This window comes from Amblyraja radiata, chromosome 35 (genome assembly GCF_010909765.2).
Source record: "Amblyraja radiata isolate CabotCenter1 chromosome 35, sAmbRad1.1.pri, whole genome shotgun sequence".
Taxonomy (NCBI): domain Eukaryota; kingdom Metazoa; phylum Chordata; class Chondrichthyes; order Rajiformes; family Rajidae; genus Amblyraja; species Amblyraja radiata.
In genome coordinates this window covers 2,559,237-2,585,126 of record NC_045990.1, presented here as the reverse complement: position 1 = coordinate 2,585,126, position 25,890 = coordinate 2,559,237, and the positions used below count along the sequence as shown (strand labels likewise).

At 41.9% G+C, this 25,890-nt stretch overlaps 1 protein-coding gene across 1 annotated transcript; it reads right to left on the bottom strand.

Annotated features, from left to right (window-relative positions):
• Positions 1–1,066: 1,066 nt before the first annotated feature.
• Positions 1,067–25,501, bottom strand: odad3 (outer dynein arm docking complex subunit 3). The gene is made up of 13 exons (XM_033050800.1): positions 25,364–25,501; positions 24,032–24,153; positions 17,605–17,679; positions 16,641–16,820; positions 15,975–16,076; positions 14,529–14,654; positions 11,052–11,174; positions 9,639–9,782; positions 8,522–8,682; positions 6,321–6,477; positions 3,590–3,745; positions 2,751–2,835; positions 1,067–1,557 (listed from the first exon to the last, which is right to left on the bottom strand). Exons 1-13 carry the CDS (start codon positions 25,440–25,442, stop codon positions 1,352–1,354), a joined length of 1,716 nt encoding a protein of 571 aa, XP_032906691.1. The 5' UTR covers positions 25,443–25,501; the 3' UTR covers positions 1,067–1,351.
• Positions 25,502–25,890: the final 389 nt, after the last annotated feature.

Here is a 25,890-nt window from a genome sequence, read left to right as displayed (position 1 = left end):
TCCTGCCGCGCGCCGCAGGGTATTCTAATGGCGTCACGCGCACCAGACGGCTGTGCTGACGCGTGATTTGCGAGCGACGCGTCGACCTATTTTACATATGACGTGTAAATGAGGCGCAAATGACAGCCAAGTGGGACAGGCCCTTAACTCACTCGTATATCTTCTCAATCTCTCTCACCCACGCTCTCCTTTCTCCCTCTTGTTTGTTTTATCCCCTCAAATTCTCCCTCACCCTCTGGGTCTCCCTTACCTCTGATCCATCTCCATTGCCCTCTCTATCTCTTTCACTTGGCTGAGCTTCTTGTCCTGTCTTTCCTTTACTGTCTCTTTACTTTTTCTGACCCCTCTCCCCCCCCCCCCCCCCCCCCCCCTCCATTTTCCTGTATTTTGTTTAGTTTAGTTCAGTGTGGAAACAGGCCCACCGAGCCCGTGCCGACCAGCGATCCCCGCACACTAACACTATCCTACACACACTAGGGACAATTTACAATTATACCAAACCAATTAACATATAAACCTGCACGTCTTTGGAATGTGGGAGGAAACCGGAGCACCTGGTGAAAACCCACGCGGTCACAGAGAGAACATGCAAACTCCGTACAGACAGCACCTGTAGTCAGGATGGAACGTGGGTTTCTCATGCTGTAAGGCAGCAACTCTACCACTGCGCCACTGTGCCGCCATTGAGTTTCTTGACTTTATTTCACTAATTCAGGTTTTCCCCGCCACCTTCCTACAGTTGCTGTCTTTAGCCGAGATCCTCAGCAAGTTTTTTTTAACTGGAAAAATATTGTCAGATCCTCCACCCTTCAACCTTTTCACACAGTACTGACATATGGAACAAAGGATGAGTAGATGAGAAGATCTCGAAAACATCACTCACTCAGATGCAGCTAGCTTCAGAAATGTTTTTTTTAATTTTTCCCCATTAACAATGACAATAGTGTGGGTTGCAGCACAAGAGTATTATTTCAACAAGGAATGGTGGGCAGTGGACAGTGATCAGGGAGAGGGGGTGAGAGAGAAGGAGAGGGAGAGAGAGAGAGGGTGGGGGGAGAGTGAGAGATAGAGAGAGAGAGGGAGATAAGGAGAGAGAGGGTGAATGGAGAGGGAGAGAGGGAGAGAGGGAGAGAGGGGGAGAAGGAGAGGGAGAGAGAGAGATGGCTCTATTTATTGCTCTACAGTGGGATTCTAATCTAGTGCTTGTTTCAAAATACTGCCCAGTGATTTCTAACCTAGCATCTATTCAGAAAACACGTGCTGCAAATAGTTCTGTCAATCCTTCTGGCCACCCTTCCTGAATTGTTACAAACTACCTACAAGTTGGGAGCCAGAGTTACAACAGACAGGACTAACGAGCAAGGATGGGAAGGGGCGCTGGGCTTCCCTCCTGAGCCGATCTGTGCTTTGCCTTCTTCCTTCTGGGGCGGGATTTCTTCTTGGTCTTCCAGTCAACTATCTGCTGCGACTGCCTCTTCAACATCGCTCGTGTAATAATGTCACCAGTATTGTCTCCACTGTCATTGTCTTCATCAGCATCTTCATCCTCGTCAGCATCTGCAGCGGGGGAGTGTTTAGTTACTCGACACAGAGAGGGAGAGAGAGTCCATTAGAGTTTCACCCAAGGTAGGGTGGGGAAAGGACAAGGTGATCACGAGTCCAGTGATGGAGGGAGAGAGGGAGAGAGGGAAGAAAGGGGAGAGGGATGGAGGGAGGGAGAGAGCGAGGGAGAGAGAGGGAAGGAGGGAGGGGGAAAGAGGGAGAGTGTGAGGGAGAGGGAGGGATGGAGAGAGGGAGAGAGGGAGGGAGAGATTGAGAGAGAGGGAGGGAGAGATTGAGGGAGGGAGAAAGGGGGAGAGTGAGAGGGAGAGGGGGAGAGGGGGAGGGGGGGGAGGGAGAGGGAGGGAGAGAGGGATGGAGAGAGTGAGGGAGGGATGGAGGGAGAGAGGGAGAGGGAAAAGGAGAGAAAGAAAAGCATTTTGTGTCTGTCTCCTCTTACTTACTCACCTTCTACCCATATCACCCTTAGTTTTCCGTGGTTCAAAAACCTATCTTAACTTTGAAATACACTCTGTGATTCAGACCCCACAGCTCACTGGGCAGAAGATTCCATAGATCTGCAGTGTCGTGGACATTCAACCTTTCAGTCTGATGCTGAGAGCCCTTTAGTTTTATCCCATGTACCCTAGGGTCCTTCCACTGCTGGACATTGAGGGGGGGGGGTGGGGGACAGGGTGTGTTGGAGGAGCCCCTCAAATGCGGGAAGGGGATATCACCCCGGGGGCCACATGGATGGCAAGGGTGTCAGATAAAATTTGTAAACACTTCGTAATGACGCAATAAATGTATGAGAATGACTGCAGAATTTTTACACAGTGCCTGTCTTGTATATATTTTATACTCTGGATAAAGTTTGAGTAAACTGTATTAAAGTTTAATAGACTTTGAATTAAAAAAACATGCAGCCTAGATATAATGTGTAGGAATGAACTGTTGATGCTGGTTTAAACTGAAGATCGGAACAAAATGCTGGAGTAACTCAGCGGGACAGGCAGCATCTCTGGAGAGAAGGGATGGGTGACGTTTCGGGTTGAGACTATTCTTTGTCTATTTTGCTTTTGAAGCTTCTCCTGCATTGCTTACTGATGGTTACAGCAATATGTGGTTGGTTGCAGCCACGCAAAGAAAACAAAACTCTAATTTTACAAAAGTAGTGAGAGAATGTGTTGTGATGAAGTGTGGATTCTCACCCTCGTACACGTCCAGCTTTTGGGCAGCTGGTAGCTTCACCCTCATGTTGTACGGTGGCAATTTGCCTTCCACACTGGCATGGAACTGAAAGGTAAAAAATAATGTTGTCAGCATTCGACCGATTGCCAGCTAAATGTATTCTAACAGGAAGTGAACATCGGGGGGGATTCACTGAGTTCTTTCCCATCCTACGCCACCTCCTGGCAACCTTACCCAGTAAAGGAGCACGCTATCTGAGCAATGATGTACAGACTCCCTTGCCCAGAGTAGGGGAATCGAGGACCAGAGGACAGAGGTTCAAGGTGAAGGGGAAAAGATTTAATAGGAATCTGAGGGGTAACTTTTTCCACACAGAGTGGTGGGTGTATGGAACAAGCTGCCAGAGGAGGTAGTTGAGGCTGGGACTATCCCAACGTTTAAGAAACAGTTGGACAGGTACTTGGATAATGTAAGGAGGAACTGCAGATGCTGGTTTAAATCGAAGATAGACACAAAAAGCTGGAGTAACTCAGCGGGACAGGCAGCATCTCTGGAGAGAAGGAATGGGTGATGTTTTGGGTCGAAACTATTTTTCAGATTTTCCACAGCACTTTTGTCTACCTTCGATTTTCCAGCATCTGCAGTTCCTTCTTGAACAAGTTGACCTACAACTTTAGGCTGTGCACGCCATACACAAGAGGAAGACTCCCCAACCCATGAGTAGGACCTCAATCTCCCCCCACCCCTGAGTAATTGTATGCATATTGTATCTCCTCCCTCCCCTCACCCTCAAGCCCAGAACAAACGCAACTGGATGTCACTGAATGAATGGAACGATGGTGTTATATCAGTATCACACCTCTTCTTCTTCCATCAGCTGCAGCATCTTGTGCAGATCAAGGGTGCGCAGCTGCTGATAGAGTTGCAGCAGCTTCTCGTCCGTCACTGACAGCAGGTCCAACACATACTCCTCCGAGCTGGAGATCAGGGCCACGGTGCCAATACTATCCTGAGACTGCACAAAGTGGACATTTTAGTTACGTGGCATTTTCTTGCAACTGTGCAGCATTTTAAGGATATTACTGAAGAGCACGACAGACACGTCACAGTCAGAGGGTCTGGCAGAATTACAAACAAAAAATATATAATAATAATAAATTAAATTAAAAAATGATTTAAATTTTTTTAAAAATAAATAAATTTAAAAAAGAACTGTGTTAATATGTAATTGATAAACAAATTGTGTTTTGGTTATGATATGTATATGATTCTAATAAAAGAATAACAAAAACAAAAAAAAGAATTAAAAAAAAAAAAAAAAAGAATTACAGTAGCATGTTGCCAATCGAGGTATTGAATAATTTAGACTTTATACTTTCGGGATACAGGGCGGCTACAGGCCCTTCAGTCCACCAGTCTGCACCGACCAGCGATCCCCGTACACTAACACTATCCTACCCAGACTAAGGACAATTTACATTTATACCAAGCCTACAAACCTGTACTTCTCTGGAGAGTGGGAAGATATCGGAGCGCCCGGAGAAAACCCACACAGGTCACGAGGAGAACGTACAAACTCCGTACAGACAGCACCCGGAGTCAGGATGGAACCCGGGTCTCTGGCGCTGTGAGGCAGCAACTCTACCGCTGCCCCACCGTGCCACCTTAATTGATCAGATTGCTGCTTATCTGAAACATATTGGAGCCAATCTGATTAGTGAGGCACAGTGGTGCAGCAGTATAGTTGCTGCCTCACAGCGCCAGAGACCCGGGTTCGATCCTGACTCCCGGTGCTGTCTGTACGGAGTTTGCACGTTCTCCCCGTGACTGCGTGAGTTTTCTCCGGGAGCTCTGGTTCCCTCCCACTCTCCAGAGAAGTACAGATTTGTAGGTTAATTGGCTTCTGTAAAATTGTATATTGTCCCTAGTGTGTGTAGGATAGTGTTAGTATATGGGATGATCGCTGGTCGGAGCAGACTCGGTGGGCTGAAGGGCCTGTTTCCACACTGTATCTGTATAGTCTAATCCCAGAGTGGATGTCATCAGAATATTAACTATTTGGAATTCCTGACTGCAGTCTCTGAAGTCAAGTGGATTATCTTGGTTATTATTTGGGATAATTTGGAATTGGCTTATTCTCTGGGAATGTCCGGACCACTTTCAGAATAGAGCAGATTATTTATCTATAGCACAATAGAATTAATCACATTATTATTAAAGCTTTATTTCAGACACAGGTCCATATAACACATCAAACAGTACAAAGAATTACAAAGATACATTAAAAAATTGCATATTAGCCTAAAATATATATAAGCTATTGCACCAATGCAGTCTTAGCCTAGAAGTGAATCTATAGCAGCTTTTCAGAGGGCTGACTAGGGCTTCAATTATGTGGTTCTCTGACTTGTCCAGGCGACACATAAAACTAAACATCAGCTGTCTTAAGAGTGCCTCACAGATTGGCACTCTAGTGGACACAAACAATTGACTGGCACTATGCCACCTAGGGACACGAAGTAGCAACCTCATTGCATCATTGTATGCAACCTTAAGCCTCTGCATACTCTTTTTCTTATAATTAAACCACAATTGAGCAGTATATAACGGTGTGATGTAGGTTCTGAACAGGGAACACTTCACAGAATCTGAGCACATATAAAACATTATTACCTATGTAAAAACTATGGAATCCATCAGATTCTTACTCTGGCTGAAATCAATCTGATGTCAATTCCAGAACACTATGTAATCCATGCATTAACCCTCCACGATACGCAATGCACACTGTCTGTAATACTCTGATGTGAGGTCTGTGCCACTGAGGCAACATATGATGAGCGTTTGACAGCACTGGGCCTCTGCTCGCTGGAGTTTGGAAGGATGAGGGGAGACCTCGATGAAACTTACCAAGTACTGAATGGCCTGGTAGAGTGGATGTGGAGAGGATGTTTCCACTAGTGGGAGAGTTTAGGACCAGAGGTCACAGCCTCAGAATTAAAGAACGTTCCTTTAGGAAGGAGGTGAGGAGGAATAGAAACATTGAAAAATAGGTGCAGGAGTAGGCCATTCGGCCCTTCGAGCCTGCACCACCATTCAATATCATGGCTGATCATCCAACTCAGTATCCCATACCTGCCTTCATTCCATATCCCCTGATCCCTTTAGCCACAAGGGCCACATCTAACTCCCTCTTAAATATAGCCAATGAACTGGCCTCAACTACTTTCTGTGGCAGAGAATTCCACAGATTCACCACTCACGGTGTAAAAAATGTTTTTCTCATCTCAGTCCTGAAAGATTTCCCCCTTATCCTTAAACTGTGACCCCTTGTTCTTGTTCTTTAGTCAGAGGGTGGTGAATCTGTGAAATTCATTGCCACAGAAGGCTGTGGAGGCCAAGTCAATGGATGCTTTTAAGGCAGAGATAGATAGATTCTTGATTAGTGCGGGTGTCAGGGGTTATGGGGAGAAGGCAGGAGAATGGGGTTAGGAGGGAGAGATAGATCAGCCATGATTAAATGGTGGAGCAGACTTGATGGGCCGAATGGCCTAACTCTGGTCCTAACACTTATGAACTTATGAACTTACAACTTGCATGTGTTGCATCTTGTCAGAGATGTGCTCCATGCCAGCTTTAGTGGACAGAATGATGCGGTTGACATATTCAAGATGCTCTATCGATTTATCCCGTCGATTTTTCTCATCCTCCAGGTGAGCTTGCAGGTCTGTTAACAATTTCTGCTCGCTGTGTCAAAAACCAGGAGGAACGTGGAAACATTATTATGTTAAGTCGTTATGTAGCAATAAAGTGGACAGTTCATGGGGCAAGCCTTGAGCCACTTCTTGTTCCGTTACTTCAATTACTTGCCTCCCTATACAAAGTTCACCTATAATAGGTGATTCCCAGGATGGCGGGGGTATCATATGCTGAGAGAATGAAGCGGCTGGGCTTGTGCACTCTGGAGTTTAGAAGGATGAGAGGGAATCTTATTGAAACATTTAAGATTGTTGAGGGTTTGGACACGCTAGAGGCAGGAAACATGTTCCCGATGTTGGGGGAGTCCAGAACCAGGGGCCACACACAGTTTAAAAATAAGGGGTAAGCCATTTAGAACAGAGAGGAGGAAACACTTTTTCTCACAGAGAGTGGTGAGTCTGTGGAATTCTCTGCCTCAGAGGGCGGTGGAGGCAGGTTCTCTGGATACTTTCAAGAGAGAGCTAGATAGGGCTCTTAAAGATAGCGGAGTCAGGGGGATATGGGGAGAAGGCAGGAACGGGGTACTGATTGGGGATGATCAGCCATGATCACATTGAATGGCGGTGCTGGCTCGAAGGGCCGAATGGCCTACTCCTGCACCTATTGTCTATTGTCTATTGTCTTTACTCCAGTTTTCTCCAGTTTACTGTGAACAATCATTGCCACTTCCTAAGGAGACAAACCTTACTCAAAACTACAACTTGATACCTATTTTATATTTTTTCCTTTTGGTCACTTTACAGTGAACTTTGATATTTATGAAAGGCAAGAGGGGGAAATACAGCCTAATTCTGCTGTCAGTAAATGCTAGAGTGTTATTAAGGATAGAGGAACTGAATACCTGGATTTTTTATAGGTCAATGGAGGCAGATCTGACAGAATTTTTTGAAGAAGTGAGTGAATTAGTGGATCGGGGAATATTGATGGATGTTATTTACATGTATTTATCCAACTCTTTGTCATTGAAAGTGGTTGGAAAAATGTTGCCATTAAGTATGTTAACCAACGTAAAAATGTGTGTAACTGAAGGCAATTAATGACCGAGTAATGGAGTTAAATGAACAGCAAGAGCCAGAGAGGACAGATAATGGGAAGGTTCTCAAAAAGGCAGGATATATTTAGTAGCTGAAATTATTCAATATGTTGATAAATCAAGTTCAAGATCAAGTGAGTTTATTGTCATGTGTCCCTGTATAGGACAATGAAATTCTTGCTTTGCTTCAGCACACAGAACATAGTAGGCATTTACTACAAAACAGATCAGTGTGTCCATATACCATAATATAAATATATACACACATGAATAAATAAACTGATAAAGTGCAAATAACAGAAAATGGGTTATTAATAATCAGAGTTTTGTCCGAGCCAGGTTTAATAGCCTGATGGCTGTGGGGAAGTCACTCATAGGATAGAATAGAAAACCATGTATCCAATCTAACAGAATAGCATTGTTAGCAATGCGGATGGCAGCGTTTGTTTAGATCAGTTTATTATCACGTGTAGCGAGGTACAGTGAAAAGCTCTTTGTTGCGTGCTAACCAGTTAGAGGAAACATAGAAAACATAGAAACATAGAAATTAGGTGCAGGAGTAGGCCATTCGGCCCTTCGAGCCTTCAATATGATCATGGCGGAAAGACAATACATGATTATAATCGAGCTATTTACAGTGTATAGACACACGGTGAAGGGAATGACGTTTAGTGCAAGATAAAGTCCTGTACAACCCTGATTAAAGCTAGTTTGAGGGGTCTCCAATGAGGTAGATAGTAGCTCAAGACCGCTCTCTAGTTGTCGATAGGATGGTACGGTTGCCTGATAACAGTTGGGAAGAAACTGTCCCTGAATCTGGAGGTGTGCGTTTTCACACATCTATTATATGAATCTGGGGCCGGTTCACAATCTTATTTAATGGTGAAAATGGTTCAAAGCACTCCTGCTGTTTCTATATTTGTCTATACAGTGTAGGGTGTTGTGAACCGAATAGTGAGCTATACATGTGGGCAGGAAATATAATAATATTCTTCATACCTGGAGAGTTTGGTTTCACCAGAATATTTCATGTGATCATATTGTGCTTGCAGCCTCTCCTTCTCCACCTTCAGTTGTACCAACTGGTCCTTATTCTCCAGCTCCAGTTGCTGCAAGTGCTTCAGAGTCTCTCCCTGTAGTATGTAGTGTTTCACAATGTCCTGAGGTCAAAAGCAAGAAGCCAGAAAACCTCAGTGTTCTGCACAGTTTAATGATTGCACTGACAATGAGTGGCATGGTGATAGAGTTACTGCCTCACAGGGCTTGCAGCGCCAGAGACCCGGGTTCAATCCTGGCTACGGGTAATGTCTGTACAGTCATTCTCCCTGTGGGATTTCTCCGGATGCTCCGGTTTCCTCCCACATTCTAAACCCATGCAGGTTTGTAGGTTAATTGGCTTCTGCAAATACTCCCTGGTGTGTAGGATAGAATTAGTATATGGGAGATTGCTGGTCGGTGGGCCGAAGGGCCTGTTTCCATGCTGTACGTCTAAACCAAACTAAACTAAACTACTGAGTTCATCTTTTGAATTGAGATGAAGCATCAGAAATACATGATGTCATTATTTCTTAAACCCCTGTCCCACGGTACGAGTTCATTCCAAGAGCTCTCCCGAGTTTTGCCCTGATTCGAACTCGGAGATTTACGGTAATGGCCACTCGTCGGTACTCGGGGCTCTCGTGGACATTTTTCATCGTGTTGAAAAATCTTCACGAGTCTTCCCGTGCTTACCTGCCGTTAGTGAGTCTTCCTGAGTACCTGCCGTTAGCGCTAAGAGGCGTCCCCGAGCTCCGACGTACCCGCTACGTTCATTCTCCGTGCTTACCACGAGTTTGATTTTTTTTAAACTCGGGAGAGCTCTTGGAATCAACTCGCACTGTGGGACAGGGCTTTTAGTGTGATAGTTAAGAATCAAGCAGCAGTGACATAAATACACATTTATCATGAAGTACCCGGATAAATAAGGAGAAAGTGGTTTTGTTGATGTCTTTTCTTATTACAGAATATCAAATATTATGAGCACGCTCACCATTGAATAGCTTTAAGCATTGACCAGCACACAATGACTGACTGGATTACAGACAGACCTCTCCCACAAATGGCCCAGGTGCCTCACCTGGACATCAGTGACGCCAGTAACTGCTTTAATGTATTGGAAGGATTCTTCTAGAGTGTTGTTGGACCTCTCCTCGGTTGCAGTTTCCGCAGTTTCCGGGCGATCGAAGTGGAGCTCGTCGGAGTGGGCAGCTGCTCGCAAAGCCTGAGGGAAACCCACCCCAGAAAAAGGTCATTGTCACTTCAGCTATTAGAGGTTCCCCAACAGTACAAGTTACAGGAGGAAGGAACTGCAGATGCTGGTTTAAACCGAAGATAGACACAAAGTGCTGGAGTAACTCAGCGGGACAGGCAGCATCTCTGGAGAGAAGGGATGGGTGACGTTTTGGATGGTCCGAAATGTCACCGATTCCTTTTCTCCCGAGATGTATCTTCAGTACAAATTACAGGCCATGTTAAACAGATGAGTTGCAGCAAGAATTTTATCGGGATGCTTGGTTTGGGAACAGCTCCATCCAAGACTGCAAGAAACAGAAAATATGTGCAGGAATAGGCCATTCGGCCCTTCAAGCCAGCACTACCATTCAATATGATCACGGCTGATCATCCAAAATCAGTACAAAATGCAGATAAGATTTAATAGGAATCTGAGGGGTAACTTTTTCACACAAAGGGTGGTGGGTGTATGGAACAAGGTGCCAGAGGAGGTAGTTGAGGCTGGGACTATCGTAACATGGATAGGACAGGGTTAGAGGGATGTGGGCCAAACACAGGCAGGTGGGACTAGTGCAGATGGGGCATGTTGGTCAGTATGGGCAAGTTGGGCCGAAGGGCCTGTTTCCACACAGTATTACTCTATGAGGATGATTGTAAGTTGAAGTGTTGTGCCTGGGACTGTTGGAGTTGGCCACTGATAGATTGGATTAAAACACTGCCTTATCAGATGAAAAGAGAGCGAGATTGATACCTGGAAGGAAATATTTTTCAGGGCTATGGGGGGAGAGAATGGCAGTGGGACTAGCTGGATTGCTTGCACAGAGAGTTGGTATGAACACGACAGAACAAAAGGCCTTCATAGAAACATAGAAAATAGGTGCAGGAGGAGGCCATTCGGCCCTTCGAGCCAGCACCGCCATTCATTGTGATCATGGCTGATCGTCCCCTATCAATAACCCGTGCCTGCCACCTCCCCATATCCCTTGACTCCACTAGCCCCTAGAGCTCTATCTAACTCTCTCTTAAATCTCTTAATTCATGTTGCAACCATTCTGTGATTCTAAATGTGCAGTTGCATTGATAAAAGATCTATTTTCAGAGTCAATAGTCAAGAGTGTTTTATTGTCATATGTCCCAGATAGAACAATTAAATTCTTACTTGCAGCAGCACAACAGAATATGTAAACATGCTGCACTGTAAACAATATAATACATGAGTGAGAATTTTTTTAAATAAAATATTTGGTGTAATTCTTACCCGTCGTTCAGCACGTTCTGCTTGTGTTCTCTTCTCCTCGGCCAGCTTCTTGTACTCACTGAGGATCTTTTCCCGTTCCCGACGTTCCTTATGCATAACCTCTTCCTGCTGACGGAGCTCACCCTGGCCAACAACATCACGCAAACACTGGTAACCGTTTCAACACAAAAAGCAGTGGCGTTATCACAGTCGCTGGGCTGTTGCTGCACGATACATTAACAAAACTACCAGAATATGGGGCTCTGCCATTGACCACATACATGACAAGTGGAGTTGAACTTATTGTCAAAGGCACAAGCAAGGTGAGGTGTAGGATGCAATCAGTGGCGGACTGGCCAGAGGTGTCAGCTTGCCCGATGACAAGTGGACCCCTGATGAAGTGATAGCAAGTGGGCCCCTGTTAAATGATAGCATTGTAGTTGTGGGTGGGCCCCCTTTGTCTCCTGGCAACCAATATTTTTAGACCCAGTCCTCCACTGGGCACAATGAACGCTTGCTTGTAGCAGTATCACAGGCATATAGACACAGATATCATAGAGAGCATACATTTTACATAAAAGATAGTGAAAAGAAAATGACGCAGGTGCAAATAAAATTAAGAAATAGCGCAAAATGTGGTCTGTTGTGGAGACAGGAATAGAGTTGTGTAGGTTGGTTCAAGAACCTGATGGTCATAGGAAAGTAGCTGTTCCTGAACCTGTTGATGTTGGACTTCAGGCTTCTGTGCCTCCCATCTGATGGTAGCAATGAGAGGAGCAAGAAGAGATGGTGGCCGATTAGGAAAAGGGGAGATGCAGCGAGACCTGGGTGTCATGGTACACCAGTCATTGAAAGTAGGCATGCAGGTGCAGCAGGCAGTGAAGAAAGCGAATGGTATGTTAGCTTTCATAGCAAAAGGATTTGAGTATAGGAGCAGGGAGGTTCTACTGCAGTTGTACAGGGTCTTGGTGAGACCACACCTGGAGTATTGCGTACAGTTTTGGTCTCCAAATCTGAGGAAGGACATTATAGCCATAGAGGGAGTGCAGAGAAGGTTCACCAGACTGATTCCTGGGATGTCAGGACTTTCATATGAAGAAAGACTGGATAGACTTGGCTTATACTCGCTAGAATTTAGGAGATTGAGAGGGGATCTTATAGAAACGTACAAAATTCTTATGGGGTTGGACAGGCTAGATGCAGGAAGATTGTTCCCGATGTTGGGGAAGTCCAGGACAAGGGGTCACAGCTTAAGGATAAGGGGGAAATCCTTTAGGACCGAGATGAGAAGAAACTTTTTCACACAGAGAGTGGTGAATCTCTGGAACTCTCTGCCACAGAGGGTAGTTGAGGCCAGTTCATTGGCTATATTTAAGAGGGAGTTAGATGTGGCCCTTGTGGCTAAAGGGATCAGGGGGTATGGAGAGAAGGCAGGTACGGGATACTGAGTTGGATGATCAGCCATGATCATATTGAATGGCGGTGCAGGCTCGAAGGGCCGAATGGCCTACTCCTGCACCTATTTTCTATGTATCTATGTATCTATGTGCAGGTGGTGGGGATTCTTTATGGTAGATGCTGCTTTCGTGAGGCAGCAACTCATCGAGATGGTTTTGATGGTGGGAAGTGCTGTGCCGTGATGGACCAGAATTAGCCCACCACACTCGGCAACCTCTTGTGTTCCTGTGTATTGGAATAACTACTGTACCAGGCCACGATGCAACCAGCCACGATGCTCCTAGACTGTGGAGCAGTATCCCTCTTCCCAGTGGCAGACTGGGTCTAAAAATATTGGTTGCCAGGAGACAAAGGGGGCCCACCCACAACTACAATGCTATCATTTAACAGGGGCCCACTTGCCATCGGGCAAGCTGACACCCTGGCCAGTCCGCCAATGCCTCTTCCCATCAGAACTGCCCCCTCCATCGACTCCTTTAAGTCTAGACTAAAAACGTATCTGTATTCCCAAGCCTTTCTTGGTGTCCTCTGAGCGAGGGCTATATGTATATATGTATGTAGTTTGTTTGTTTATACTATTCTTATAACAAATGTAAAGTACTTTGGCCAACGAGAGTTGTGCTATATAAATAAATGTGACTTGCTTGACTTGACTTTCTGCAAGGCATCAATACAAGGATGTTATAACATTTGGTAACATGCCAAACCTCCTTAAATTTCCAAGAAAGTGGCGGCATGCATTTTTCACGAATACAGGACAAGTAACCCGAGGAGTTACCCAGCAGGTCAGACAGCATCTCTGGAGAACACGAATAGGTGATTCACACATTCCTAATCAATAAGCTTTAGAGGACTCTCCTAGTGGCAGCATGCTGTAAGGTTGCAATTTCTTTTGCTCCCTTAACTTTTAACTTCCATTTACCACTCTTTCAATGTTACTTGTGACCATTTGACTTCAAGACACGGTCTAACTTTTCATAAAGTGTTGACAACACTCTTACACGCCTTAATTGTGAAAAGGATGGAGACAAGAAGGAAAGGAGGCTCCCCAAGGAAGGAACAGGGGAAAGCCACTGTTTATTTGTCCTTCCAGTCTGAACAGGCAAACTTCTCTTAGATGTTTCAGAAGGAACTGCAGATGATGGAAAATCGAAGGTAGACAAAAATGCTGGAGAAACTCAGCGGGTGAGGCAGCATCTATGGAGCGAAGGAAATAGGCAACGTTTCGGGCCAAAACATTGCCTATTTCCTTCGCTCCATAGATGCTGTCGCACCCGCTGAGTTTCTCCAGCATTTTTGTCTAACTCCTCTTAGATGCCTTGATTTGTCCTCATCTGCTCCACCTATTTTTACACCAATCGCCTCACCCAAAGGTCTTTTGAACACCTTATTTCTCCATGTTCTCATGTTGGTGTAAGTCTTTGCCCACAGGACTAATTAACTGTGATAGATCTGAGGGGGAATTGATGGGAATGAAAAGGTTACAGGGAAAATCGGTGACAGCTCTTTCACCAGGCATAGACCATGGGTCATGAGGAAATATCGGATCAATAGACAATAGACAAAAGGTGCAGGAACAGGCCATTTGGCCCTATGGGCCAGCACCGCCATTCAATGTGATCATGGCTGATCATCCCCAATCAGTACCTCGTTCCTGCCTTCTCCCCATATCCCCTGACTCGGCTATCTTTAAGAGCCCTATCTAGCTCTCTCTTGAAAGCATCCAGAGAACCTCCACTGAGGCAGAGAATTCCACAGACTCACCACTCTCTGTGAGAAAAAGCGTTTCCTCGTCTCCGTTCTAAATGGCTTACTCCTTATTCTTAAACTGTGTGTGTGGCCCCTGGTTCTGGACTCCCCCAACATCGGGAATATGTTTCTTGCCTCTAGTGTGTCCAAGCCCTTAATGATCTTATATGTTTCAATGAGATCCCCTCTCATCAGTGCCCTATGCTGCTCCAAGCAAGCACAGGACTCCTGGATTTCGATGCTGATTTATTCGGTATTGTGTGTGTGTGTTGGGCATGTTGTGACCTGTACCTTGGCTTCGTCACGAGAGAGTTGAGCACCTGTGTTCATGGCCTGCAGCTCCTTCAGCTGTTGTCGTTGTTGCAGGATCTCAGTTTCCAACGTGTCCAGTTGCTTCTGAAAGGTCACGCTCTCCTCCTGGATCAAAAAGATGTTTCAAAACAATTCGGATATCCAGAGAGCAAGCCCTAAAGGATGGAATTACATAAGGGACACAATATCCCAGATCCGATTAAGTCACCAATCGTTCACCAATATCTCGCTAAGCGTGACCAGAGGTTTAAGGTGAAGGAGAAATGATTTAATAGGAATCTGAGGGGTAATTGTTTCACATAGGGTGTATGGAACGAGCTGCCAGAGGAGGTAGTTGAGGCTGGGACTCTCCCTTTTTTTTAATGAAACAAGTTAGACAGGTACATGGATAATGTAAGGAGGAACTGCAGATGCTGGTATAACCCAAAACTGGTGTAACTCAGCGGGTCAGGCAGCATCTCTGAAGAAAAGGAATTGGTGACGTTTCGGGTCGAGACCCTTCTTCAGACCACTGTATTGTGTGCAGAGCGTCAGACCCCTGAAGAAGGGTCTCAACCTGAAACACCACCCATTCCTTCACTCCAGAGATGCTGCCTGTCCTGCTGAGTTACTCCAGCATTTTGTGTCTGTCATCGGTGTAAACCAGCATCTGCAGTGCTACACTCTCCTACAATCTCTCTATGCTAATGGTCGCTGAGACCTTTTGCTTCATCTACCCTTTCCTTCCAAATGTCTCCCCCTTTGAAGGTACAAGGATTGTCATGGTGAATATTGTCCAGAGACATGGAACTCATGCTGATGACCAGTACAGTCTGCATGAACAGAACAGTGTGTATGTGAGCAGCACATTGGCACAGTGGTAGTGTTGCTGCCTTAAAGCACCAGGCAACTGGGTTTGATCCTGACTACGGGTGCTGTCTGTACGGAGTTTTTACATTCTCGCTGTGACCATGTGGGTTTTCTCCGGGTGCTCCGGTTTCCTCCCACACTCCAAAGACGTACAGGTTTGTAGATATTTATTAGCTTCGGTAATTTGTAAAGTTGCCCCCTTGTGTGTTAGGATAGTGTTACGCCCCTGTCCCACTTAGGAAACCTGAACGGAAACCTCTGGAGACTTTGCGCCCCACCCAAGGTTTCCGTGTGGTTCCCGGAGGTTGCAGGTGGTTGCAGGTAGTGGAAGCAGGTAGGGAGACTGACAAAAACCTACGGGAACCGCACGGAAACCTTGGGTGGGGCGCAAAGTCTCCAGAGGTTTCCGTTCAGGTTTCCTAAGTGGGACAGCGGGCATTAGTGTCTGGGGTGATCGCTGGTTGGTGCGGACTTAATGGGCCGCAGGGCCTGTTTCCATGCTGTATATCTAAAGTCTAAAGCATCTCCCATCCTAGGAATTTTAGCAAGGCATGAGCAAAAGAAAAGTGACCACACCTGCAGATGGGCCTTAAGTCGTTGATACACCTTCATCACATGTGTGGCCTCAACACATTTCAGCTGCGTTTTCTCCAGTCGATTCTCTAGCAGCCTCAAGGTCTGAAACACAAAAGCCAATGACGTACTGAATGATGACAGAGAGCAAGAGGAATGGAATGGAATGCTATTTATTGTCATTCAAACCTAGGTTTGAACGAAACTACATTTACTACAGTTTTTTACATTACAAAAAAAAACCAAGACCTTCACTTAACACAGTTTACATAAACATTCATCACAGTGAATCTCCAACACCTGGTATAATTGTGAGTTGTCTTTAGTGTGTGTAGGGTAGTGTTAATGTGCGGGGATCGCTGGTCGGCGCGGACTCGGTGGGCCGAAGGGCCTGTTTCCGCGCTGTGTGTGAATGTGTGTGAGTGATTGGTGGTGGTCGGAGGGGCCGTAGGCGCAGATTGGCAGCCACGCTTCCGTCAGTCTGCCCCAGGGCAGCTGTGGCTACAGAAGTAGCTTACCACCACCGAGTGTGACTGAGGAGTGAATGAATAATGCGATGTAAAGCGCCTTGAGTATTAGAAAGGCGCTATATAAATCCCATCCATTATTATTATTATTATCTCTGAACTAAATTGGACTGATTTTTTCATGTGATTTTTCCTTTCTCACCTGTGCTTCCTCTGATGTGTTCTCCTCCACCTCCTGCAGGAAGGCAGCCTCCCCCTTGAGCTTAGTGTACTGTAGATCCAGATTCATCTGATGTTTCTTCTTCATTTCTGTCTCATGTTTAAGAGCATTTAGGCGCTTAGACTTGTCACAAACCTTCTGATCCATAACTATTACGACATCCTGGCAAATGCATGTTATGATAAACACAGATTGTCAGAAATCAAAATGTTACATATATCAAGTCTAAACAGAAAATTGTAATTAATTTTGAAACAATATCATTTCTGCCACTTTAGAGTCTGATCCACAGTACTATTTTAATAGTAAATCTGATAAAGAAGACATGAAATTGCTTGCTTTGTTTCCTGAAAGTGGCATCACAGGTAGATAAGGTGGTAAGGAAAACACTTGGCAAGCTGGCCTTCATCAGTCACAGAACTGAATATAGTTCCCTCTCCTGCAGAATACCAATATGTCTCACGTCCATCTGACCTCTTGTTGGATTTTCTTTCTCAACCCCATTCTTCTGCCTTTCTCCCATACCCTTTGACACCATTACTAATCAAGAATGTGTCAATCTCTGCCTTTACAGCGGCTCAGGTTTAGATCTGAACAGTTTCCGGCTATGATGCAGGAAACAAGATTGTTATGAGATAGGGACAGAGTGTGTAGAGTTCCTGATGTCAGAGCAGAGATTACCAGTCACTAAGTCTGGCTCCCAGTTTAATTAATGTCAATTGTTACCAAACAGTTAGCTTTCCACTGCACTTGTGGAACACAGTAAACTTCAGAGTCAATGCTAAAGTCTGGTCAAGACCCTTTTGGTTTCAGACCAATCTCAAATCAACATCCTCTATCCAGGACATTGGAATTAAAATCAGATCTCCACTTTTGCACCCCCAAAATGTTTGGAAACAAGCAGTAATGGCTGTGCAATGGTCAAAGAAATCCAATAAAGGTTTACCTTCCCACTCTTGTTTCTCAGCGCCATTTTCTCATGATGATCTTGAAATGAAACCTGGTCAAGTTTCTCATCACTCTGAAACACAAGTTACAAATTCATTACATCCATTCCATCTGTCAATGTTGAAACTGGCAGTGCCGGAGGGGCGTCAAAGACGTAAGAATCTAAGAATTGTAGGGGTGAAAGAAGGAAGTGAGAAGGAAATGGGTACGCGGGATTTTGTGGCAGACCTACTACAAAAAGCCTTAAAATTGGATCACAAACCTTCACTCGGTCGAGCTCATAGAGCGCAGGGACGTCGTATACAAGATGATGGCCGTCCAAGACAAATTATCGTAAAGGTACAATTGGATCATGAATTTGATGATTTAATGAAGAAAATTGTTCGAGGTGGACAGCTCCTTTTTGAAGGTGCGAGATTCAGTATTTATCGAGATTATCCGGCAGAAGTCTTCAAGAAAAGAGCGCTGTTCACTGAGACAAAGAGAATACTGAAGGAGGTACCTGATCTGATATACAGTTTGTTTTACCCCGCAAGACTAAGAGTCTTCTACAAGTCCAAGGAGCACTTTTTTACAGACCATGAAAAAGCACTGGAATATGCCAAAAAAAGTCAATAACACGTCCACAGACGGAAGAATTTACATTACCCCTTAGGAGTCAAGCCAGATCTAAAAGGACCTTTAAAGTTCTTTTAAGAGCTTTAAGGACATTCGGAAACCGAAATGGACGGAGGACATTGGATAAAACCGTGATCTTTGTATTTTTGTTTATTAATCAATATTATTATCTGTATATTCATGCCTAACTATATATGTAACAACTAATACTTATTAAATATCTATATTACCACTAAAATTATTAACATTAACATTTCTCATAAAAATTTAATACTGTATATGATTGATAACAATGATTAATAATTAATAGTCTTTGATTAACGTAGAAATGAATTACATACTTATATTATATAGGAAGATATGCAAGAGGTAAATTAGATTACGTCATTAAAAAAGTTTAACGGTTTTTCTCTTTATTTTTCGATTTAAAATTAAAATTATAGATTTAGCGAAAAAATTAATATGATATGTGAGAATAATAACGTTGGGAATTTTTGCTATTTTTGAACTTTTCTGCAGGGTCACGTGTTTGTGTATGTATGCATATGGGTATATATGTATATATATGTATATGTATATATATATATATATGTGTGCATATTGTGTGTGTGTACGTATGGATATGTAAATAAGTTTGTAACTCCCAAAGAAGTTATTTGAATGTTAGAAATAATCTTTTTTTTCTTCGGGCACGGAGCTGGAAATTTTTTTTTTACAAAGGCTACGGAAGTCTTTAGAATTCTAGCCACGTTAGTGTGGCTATCACTAACTACACTAATTGTAGATGTAGTTCTTTCTCTTTCACCCTATACTAACCAACTCTATCACTTTTTTCACTTTAAATATTTTTATAATTTAATGTTAGAATGGAAAAATAAGACTAATACAAGGAGATGTGTTCGGAAGAGCGATGTATATGATTTCAAATTCATCTATTTGAGGTTCGGGAGCAGGGTCAGGTTCTATGTGTTGTACCTTCTGCTCGGTTATAGACCACCTTAGAAACAATATGCAAGATGTTAATATGATAAGAGGGGGTCAGGGAATAACATTTTGTAGTTGGAATGTCAAGGGAATTAATGAACCAATTAAGAGAGGTAAAGTTTTGGCGCATCTAAATTTAATCAAAACAGATATAATATTTCTACAAGAAACACACCTTAAAAAGGAATCCCAACATAGACTTAAAGCTAAGTGGATCGCTGAATCATATCATTCCTCCTTTTCCCATAAGTCCAGAGGAGTTGCAATACTAATTCGTAAAGGAATACCTTTTAAGAACTCTTCAACAATAGTGGATATTGATGGTAGATATATTATATTAGTTGGAGAGTTAAATGGAGAAAAAGTGATTCTTCTTAATGTTTATGGGCCTAATTTTGATAACCCCAAGTTTTTTAATAAAACATTTAATAAAATTCCTGAATTTACACAATATAAATTAATAATTGGAGGAGACTTCAATTGTACACTAGATCCATACTTAGACAGATCATCAAGGCAAAAAAAAGTAAAATCTCAATCAAGTGTATTTCTAAATTCATTTATTAATACCACTAATATTAAGGATATCTGGAGAATAGAAAACCCAACGGGACGGGAATATTCATTTTACTCACCAGTACACAAAACATACTCAAGAATAGATTATTTTTTAGTTGACTCTACGTTTATCCCATTTATTTATAATTCAAAATACCATAACATTATAATCTCAGATCACGCACCTGTAACATTCATGATTAAATTAAATGGAATGTCCGAGAAACAAGCATATTGGAGATTTAACCCACAAATTTTGAACGAAAGATCATGCCAGGAATATATTATTAAACAGATTCAAATATTTTTTGAGGTAAATGACAACCCTGAAACACCTACTTCTCTTATGTGGGAAACGTTTAAAGCGTATGTTCGAGGTACATTAATTTCTGCTCAAGCATTTTATAATAAAGAGAACAGGATTAAGCAACAAACATTAGAAATTGAAATCAAGCAACTAGATATAGAAAATGCGAGAATGCCATCTACTTTAAAACATAATAAAATTGCTGTATTGAAATATAAATTAAATAAAATGTATTCAGAACAAGTAATAAAACTTTATCAAAAAACCAAACAACTACATTTTGAATTTGGAGACAAACCACAAAAATTATTAGCACGTCAGTTACGAAAAATGGAAGGGGAAAAAACAATTCATAAAATTAGAACAGAGACAGGAGAATTATTAAAAATGCCCAAGGATATAAATGATAGATTTCTCCAATACTATCATAACCTTTATTCAACTAAAACCGTAGCACAATCAGAAGGAATAGCAGATTTTTTAATAAAATGTAATTTAAAAGGTTTAGATTCAAACGATAGAGAATTATTAGAAAGGGAGATTACGATAAAGGATATTGAGGAGTCTATTGGCTCTTTAAAAAATGGTAAAGCAGTAGGACCAGATGGTTTAGGTTCCGAATTTTATAAAAAATTTTATGATTTGCTTAGCCCACGTTTACAAAGACTGTATGAGGATATCTATACTCAACAGAAACTTCCAGACACGTTAAATGAATCAATAATAACACTTATTCCTAAAGCTGATAAAGATCTGGAAGACCCGGGATCATACAGAGCAATTGCACTTTTAAATACAGATCAGAAAATTTTAACTAAAATACTAGCGCATAGATTAGGTACAGTGATGAATAAATTAATACACCCTGACCAAACAGGCTTTATTCAGAAACGATACTCATATTATAATCTAAGAAGATTATTTAATATTATATATTCTAAGAGAATTATTAATGAAGATCTAGCAATAATTTCACTTGACGCTGAAAAAGCATTTGATCAGGTCGAATGGCCTTATTTATTTTCGGTGATGGAAAATATGCAGCTAGGGGAGAAATTCTGTACATGGATAAAACTGTTATATACAAATCCCACGGCTAGAATATTTACAAACCAAAGGTTGTCACCTAAATTTAGCCTATCTAGAGGTTGTAGACAAGGATGCCCATTATCTCCATTATTATTTGCGCTTGCTATTGAGCCACTGGCAGAAAGAGTTAGGGGGCATCCGGAAATACATGGGTATAACACAAAGGACACAGTGAATAAAATTTCTCTATACGCAGATGATGTATTAATTTACATTACAAAACCAGAAATTAGTATTCCAAACTTATTAAAGCTAATAACCCAATTTGGTTCACTTTCAGGATACAGAATAAATTGGAATAAAAGTGAAATTATGCCAATAAGGGAACATAACAAACAGATAATACAACAATTTCCATTTAAAATAGTAAATGAAAAATTTAAATATCTAGGTATTTATGTAACTAAGATATATACATCATTATTTAAAGCAAATTTCCCCCCATTACTGAACAAACTACATAAGAATATTCAATACTGGAAAACACTTCCTATCTCAATGGTAGGCAAAATCAATGCCATAAAAATGATTTTTTTACCGCAAATACTATATCTTTTTCAGACAATTCCGATATATCTGGCAAAAAACTTTTTTAAAAAATTGGACTCTATTGTTAATGATTTTATCTGGGATTATAAGAATCATAGGATAAACAAAAGACACTTGTGTAAATCAAAAATAAATGGAGGCTTGGTTTTACCCAATTTTTTGTTTTATTTCTGGGCAGTTAACATTAAAAATATGAATTTCTGGTTGGAAGAAATAGATCATCAACCAGACTGGTTAAAAATGGAAAAGGAAGATTGTTTACCTTTTGATATCGGTTCGATATTATTTGCTACGTCTAAATTAAACAAAAAAATTTATAGGGAAAACCCTATAATATTTAGTGCTATACGAATCTGGAAACAATTAAAAAAGACATTAAAATTAGATAATTTATCACTTTTTCTTCCAATTGTGAATAATCCTTTGTTTAAGCCTTCATGGTTGGACGGGGGTTTTACACAATGGAAGAATTATGGAATTAAAAATATGGGACAACTTTACAAGGAAGGTACTTTTCTGACATTTCAGGAATTGCAACAGACTTATGGACTTCGAGGAAATGATTATTTCAGATATCTTCAACTTAGAGATTATGTAAAATCGAACTCCCAAAATTTTCGAATTAGAAATTCAGAAATTCTTGATGAATGTTGGAACAAACATCCTAATACAGAAAAATTAATATCTTATATATACAATATTTTATTAGACAGTGACATTCCCTCGACGGACTTACACAGACAAACATGGGAAAAAGAATTAAATCAAGTAATAACGAAAGATACTTGGGAAGAAAGTTTGCAACACATACATCAGTGTTCATTAAACGCCAGACATTCTCTAATACAATTTAAAGTAATACATAGGTTACATTATTCAAAAACAAAACTACATAAAATTTTTCAACATATCTCACCTATATGTGATAAATGTCAACATTTAGAAGCTACATTATCTCATATGTTTGCAAACTGTATAAAAATAAAAAAATTCTGGGTAAATATTTTTAGTATAATATCTAAAGTAACCAGCATACAATTGGACCCAGATCCAAAATTAATAATACTCGGAATATTAGAATTAAATCAAACACTTAGAACAACACAAAGAAACTTTATTGATTATAGTTTAATAACAGGAAAAAAATTAATTCTAAAATTTTGGAAAGGCCCTACGGCCCCCACAATCAAAATGTGGATTATAGAAATGACGGAGACCTTAAACGTGGAAAGAATCAGATTTTCCCTGTTGGATAAACAGGAATCATTCGTTGGAACATGGTCTCCTTTTATTGATTACTTAAAGGGTCAGAATGGTTCAGCACAGGAACCTGACTAGCACGCGGGCTAAAGAATGGATGAAATATTATACTCTGAAATGTACGAATATATCTCGAATGAAGTCTTTTTTATTTTAACAAATTTTTCCATTCTTCTTTAACTACCTTTTTTTTTTTTGTTTTTTTTTGTTTGTTGTTTTTGTTTTTTGTTTTTCTTCTCTTTCTTTTCTTTCTTTACTTCAACTATCTCTTTAGTTCTATCTAGTTTAAAAAAAAAAAAGGTAAAAAGTATTGGAGACAATGTAATAATTATTGACATGTAATGATGTATTTTGGTTATGTACCTATCTCCAATAAAAAATATTTTCAAAAAAAAAAAAAAAAAAAATAAAATGGCAGTGCCATTAACTTGAACAGATGCATATTGACACAGAGTTGGGTGATACAATGACATCTGCAAGACCATGTCTATTCCAATAGTGTCTTAAATTTGCCAAAGTAACATCTTGGCTCGTTCTGAGTATTTTTTAACAGTTTACTTACCCTACCCTTGATCTTCCAAGTGTTTTCTTTGCAAAATCAAAATGAAAATGAAATATTGTAGTCACAGATCCAGCTAAGTGGGAAAGAGCTCGGTCACACTGAAAATGCTTGTCCCATATTTTGTAACTTTGCTTAATTTGTAACTGTGTCAGCGCCCTTTGTGTGGCGACTATTTGCATACCTTTGGCATGCAAGCATAGAATTTCACTGTGACTTGTCACATGTGACAATAAAGTAATAATTCACTCATTCACTCATTAATTAATTCATTCACTCATTCATTCACTCACTCATTCATTCATTCATTCATTCATTCATTCATTCATTCATTCATTCACTCGTTAATTCATTCATTCATTCACTCCATTCATTCACTCATTCATTCATTCATTCATTCATTCATTCATTCATTCATTCATTCATTCACTCATTCATATCAAGACTTCCATGTTTGAGAGACTTTCTAAGGTGTGTAGTCAACAGGTACTCCAACCTTACCAACAATGTTCCTGCCAATACTTTATGCAGTTGTTTGTTCTCTTGTCTCAGCTGTTGAATGTTCTCCTTGTTTTTCTTGATTTTATCCTGCGATGTTTCATAATAAGCCTTACGATCACCCTCTGAAAGATAGCAAAGAGTAAGGTTAGTAAGGTAAATAAGGAAGGGTTTCGGCCTGAAAACGTTGCCTATTTCCTTCGCTCCATAGATGCTGAGTTTCTCCAGCACTTTTGTCTACCTTCGATTTTCCAGCATCTGCAGTTCCTTCTTGAACAAAGGTTAGGATATACCTCACATAGGCACCATATCTCCGCTTGGATGTCTGTGCAGCTGGCATCACAACTAGCTAGCAAAGCGGAGGATGCCCACAGCCTCACTTATGTTGCAGCAACATTCACAACTTGCAACAAAATGTTAGCCTTCCTTTAGAAAGGAGATGAGGAGGAATTTCTTTAGTCAAAGGGTGGTGAATCTGTGGAACTCGTTGCCACAGATGGCTGTGGAGGGCAAGTCAATGGATATTTTTAAGATTTAATATTGACAGATTTTTGATTAGTGCGGGTGTCAGGGATTATGGGGACAAAGCAGGAGAATGGGGTTGAGAGGGAAAGATAGATCAGCCATAATTGAACATGTTCCTGATATTGGGGGAGTCCAGAACCTGTTTAAGAATAAGGGGTAAGCCATTTAGAAGGGAGATGAGTAACACACAGAATTGTGAGTGTGGAATTCTCTGTCTCTGAACTTAGAGCTTAAGACTCCGCTTCTGTTTGGTCGCGCCAAACGCACGCAATCGCATGCAAGTGGGACAGGCCCTTTAGCCATTTAGAACGGAGACGAGGAAACACTTTTTTTCACGGAGAGTTGTGAGTCTGTAGAATTCTCTGTCTCAGAGGGCAGTGGAGGCCGGTCCTCTGGATAATTTCAAGAGAGAGCTAGACAGGGCTCTTATAGATAGCGGAGTCAGGGGATATGGGGAGAAGGCAGGAACGGGGTACTGATTGGAGATGATCAGCCATGATCACATTGAATGGCGGTGCTGGCTCGAAGGGCTGAATGGCCTACTCCTGCACCTATTGTCTATTGTTTATTGTCTATGGCAGAGTAGACTTGAAGGGCCGAATGGCCTAATTCTGCTCCTATCACATGAACTTATGAGACAGAGGAGAAAGGGAGGGATAAAAGGATTAGGGACTCAGGGATGGGAGGTGAGTATATGGAGGCGGGGATTCTGCTCCTAGACACAAGGTGTACATTAAACAGGTACCCGTTAATCCAATCAAACGCGATTTATAAACTAGTATTCCTATTAAAGCACACACACACACACACCCAAGAGCTGGATTTTTTTCTGCAAATCCCAGATCTGTTCCTGTACAGGGACCCGCATCCGTGAGCTGTGTCCCGGCATGGTCGATCCTTGACTTTCTGGGTCCAATTTGCCTGCCCGGTCGAACCTCCCAGAGCTGTTGTGTCCAAAGATCCTCTATAATCTTTGGTTGTGTCTGCTGAGTTTTCAGCCTCTGTTCGTCCGTGAATGAGGATTCTTCACGCTTCCAGTCCCGGGGTCCCACCTCCAGTCTCGAAGCTTATCACCTCTCCTCTCAGTCTGATTTCTGTATCCCTCGCCAGGCCAGCAGTCAACAAACCCGTTGCTGTGAAACCGCAGTTTCCTGTTCCCGTTCACTGAGCGGACTCGAATTCCAGAGTTTAGTTTTCCGGGAACTCTGAGAGCGTTATATATATATAACACGAAGATAGACACAAAATGTTGGAGTAACTCTGCGGGACAGGCAGCATCTCTGGAGAGAAGGAATGGGTGACGTTTCGGGACGAGACCCTTCTTCAAACTGAGATAT

Excerpts from the sequence above, each read along its gene's own strand:
- odad3 (XM_033050800.1), bottom strand. The coding sequence starts at position 25,442 with ATGCCGGGACACAGCTCACGGATGCGGGTCCCTGTACAGGAACAGATC. Across the intron at positions 17,680-24,031 it reads TATTGGCAGGAACATTGTTG|AGTGATGAGAAACTTGACCA; the intron begins GTAAGGTTGGAG and ends CTTGTGTTTCAG. Across the intron at positions 9,783-11,051 it reads CAGAACGTGCTGAACGACGG|GCTTTGCGAGCAGCTGCCCA; the intron begins GTAAGAATTACA and ends GGTTTCCCTCAG.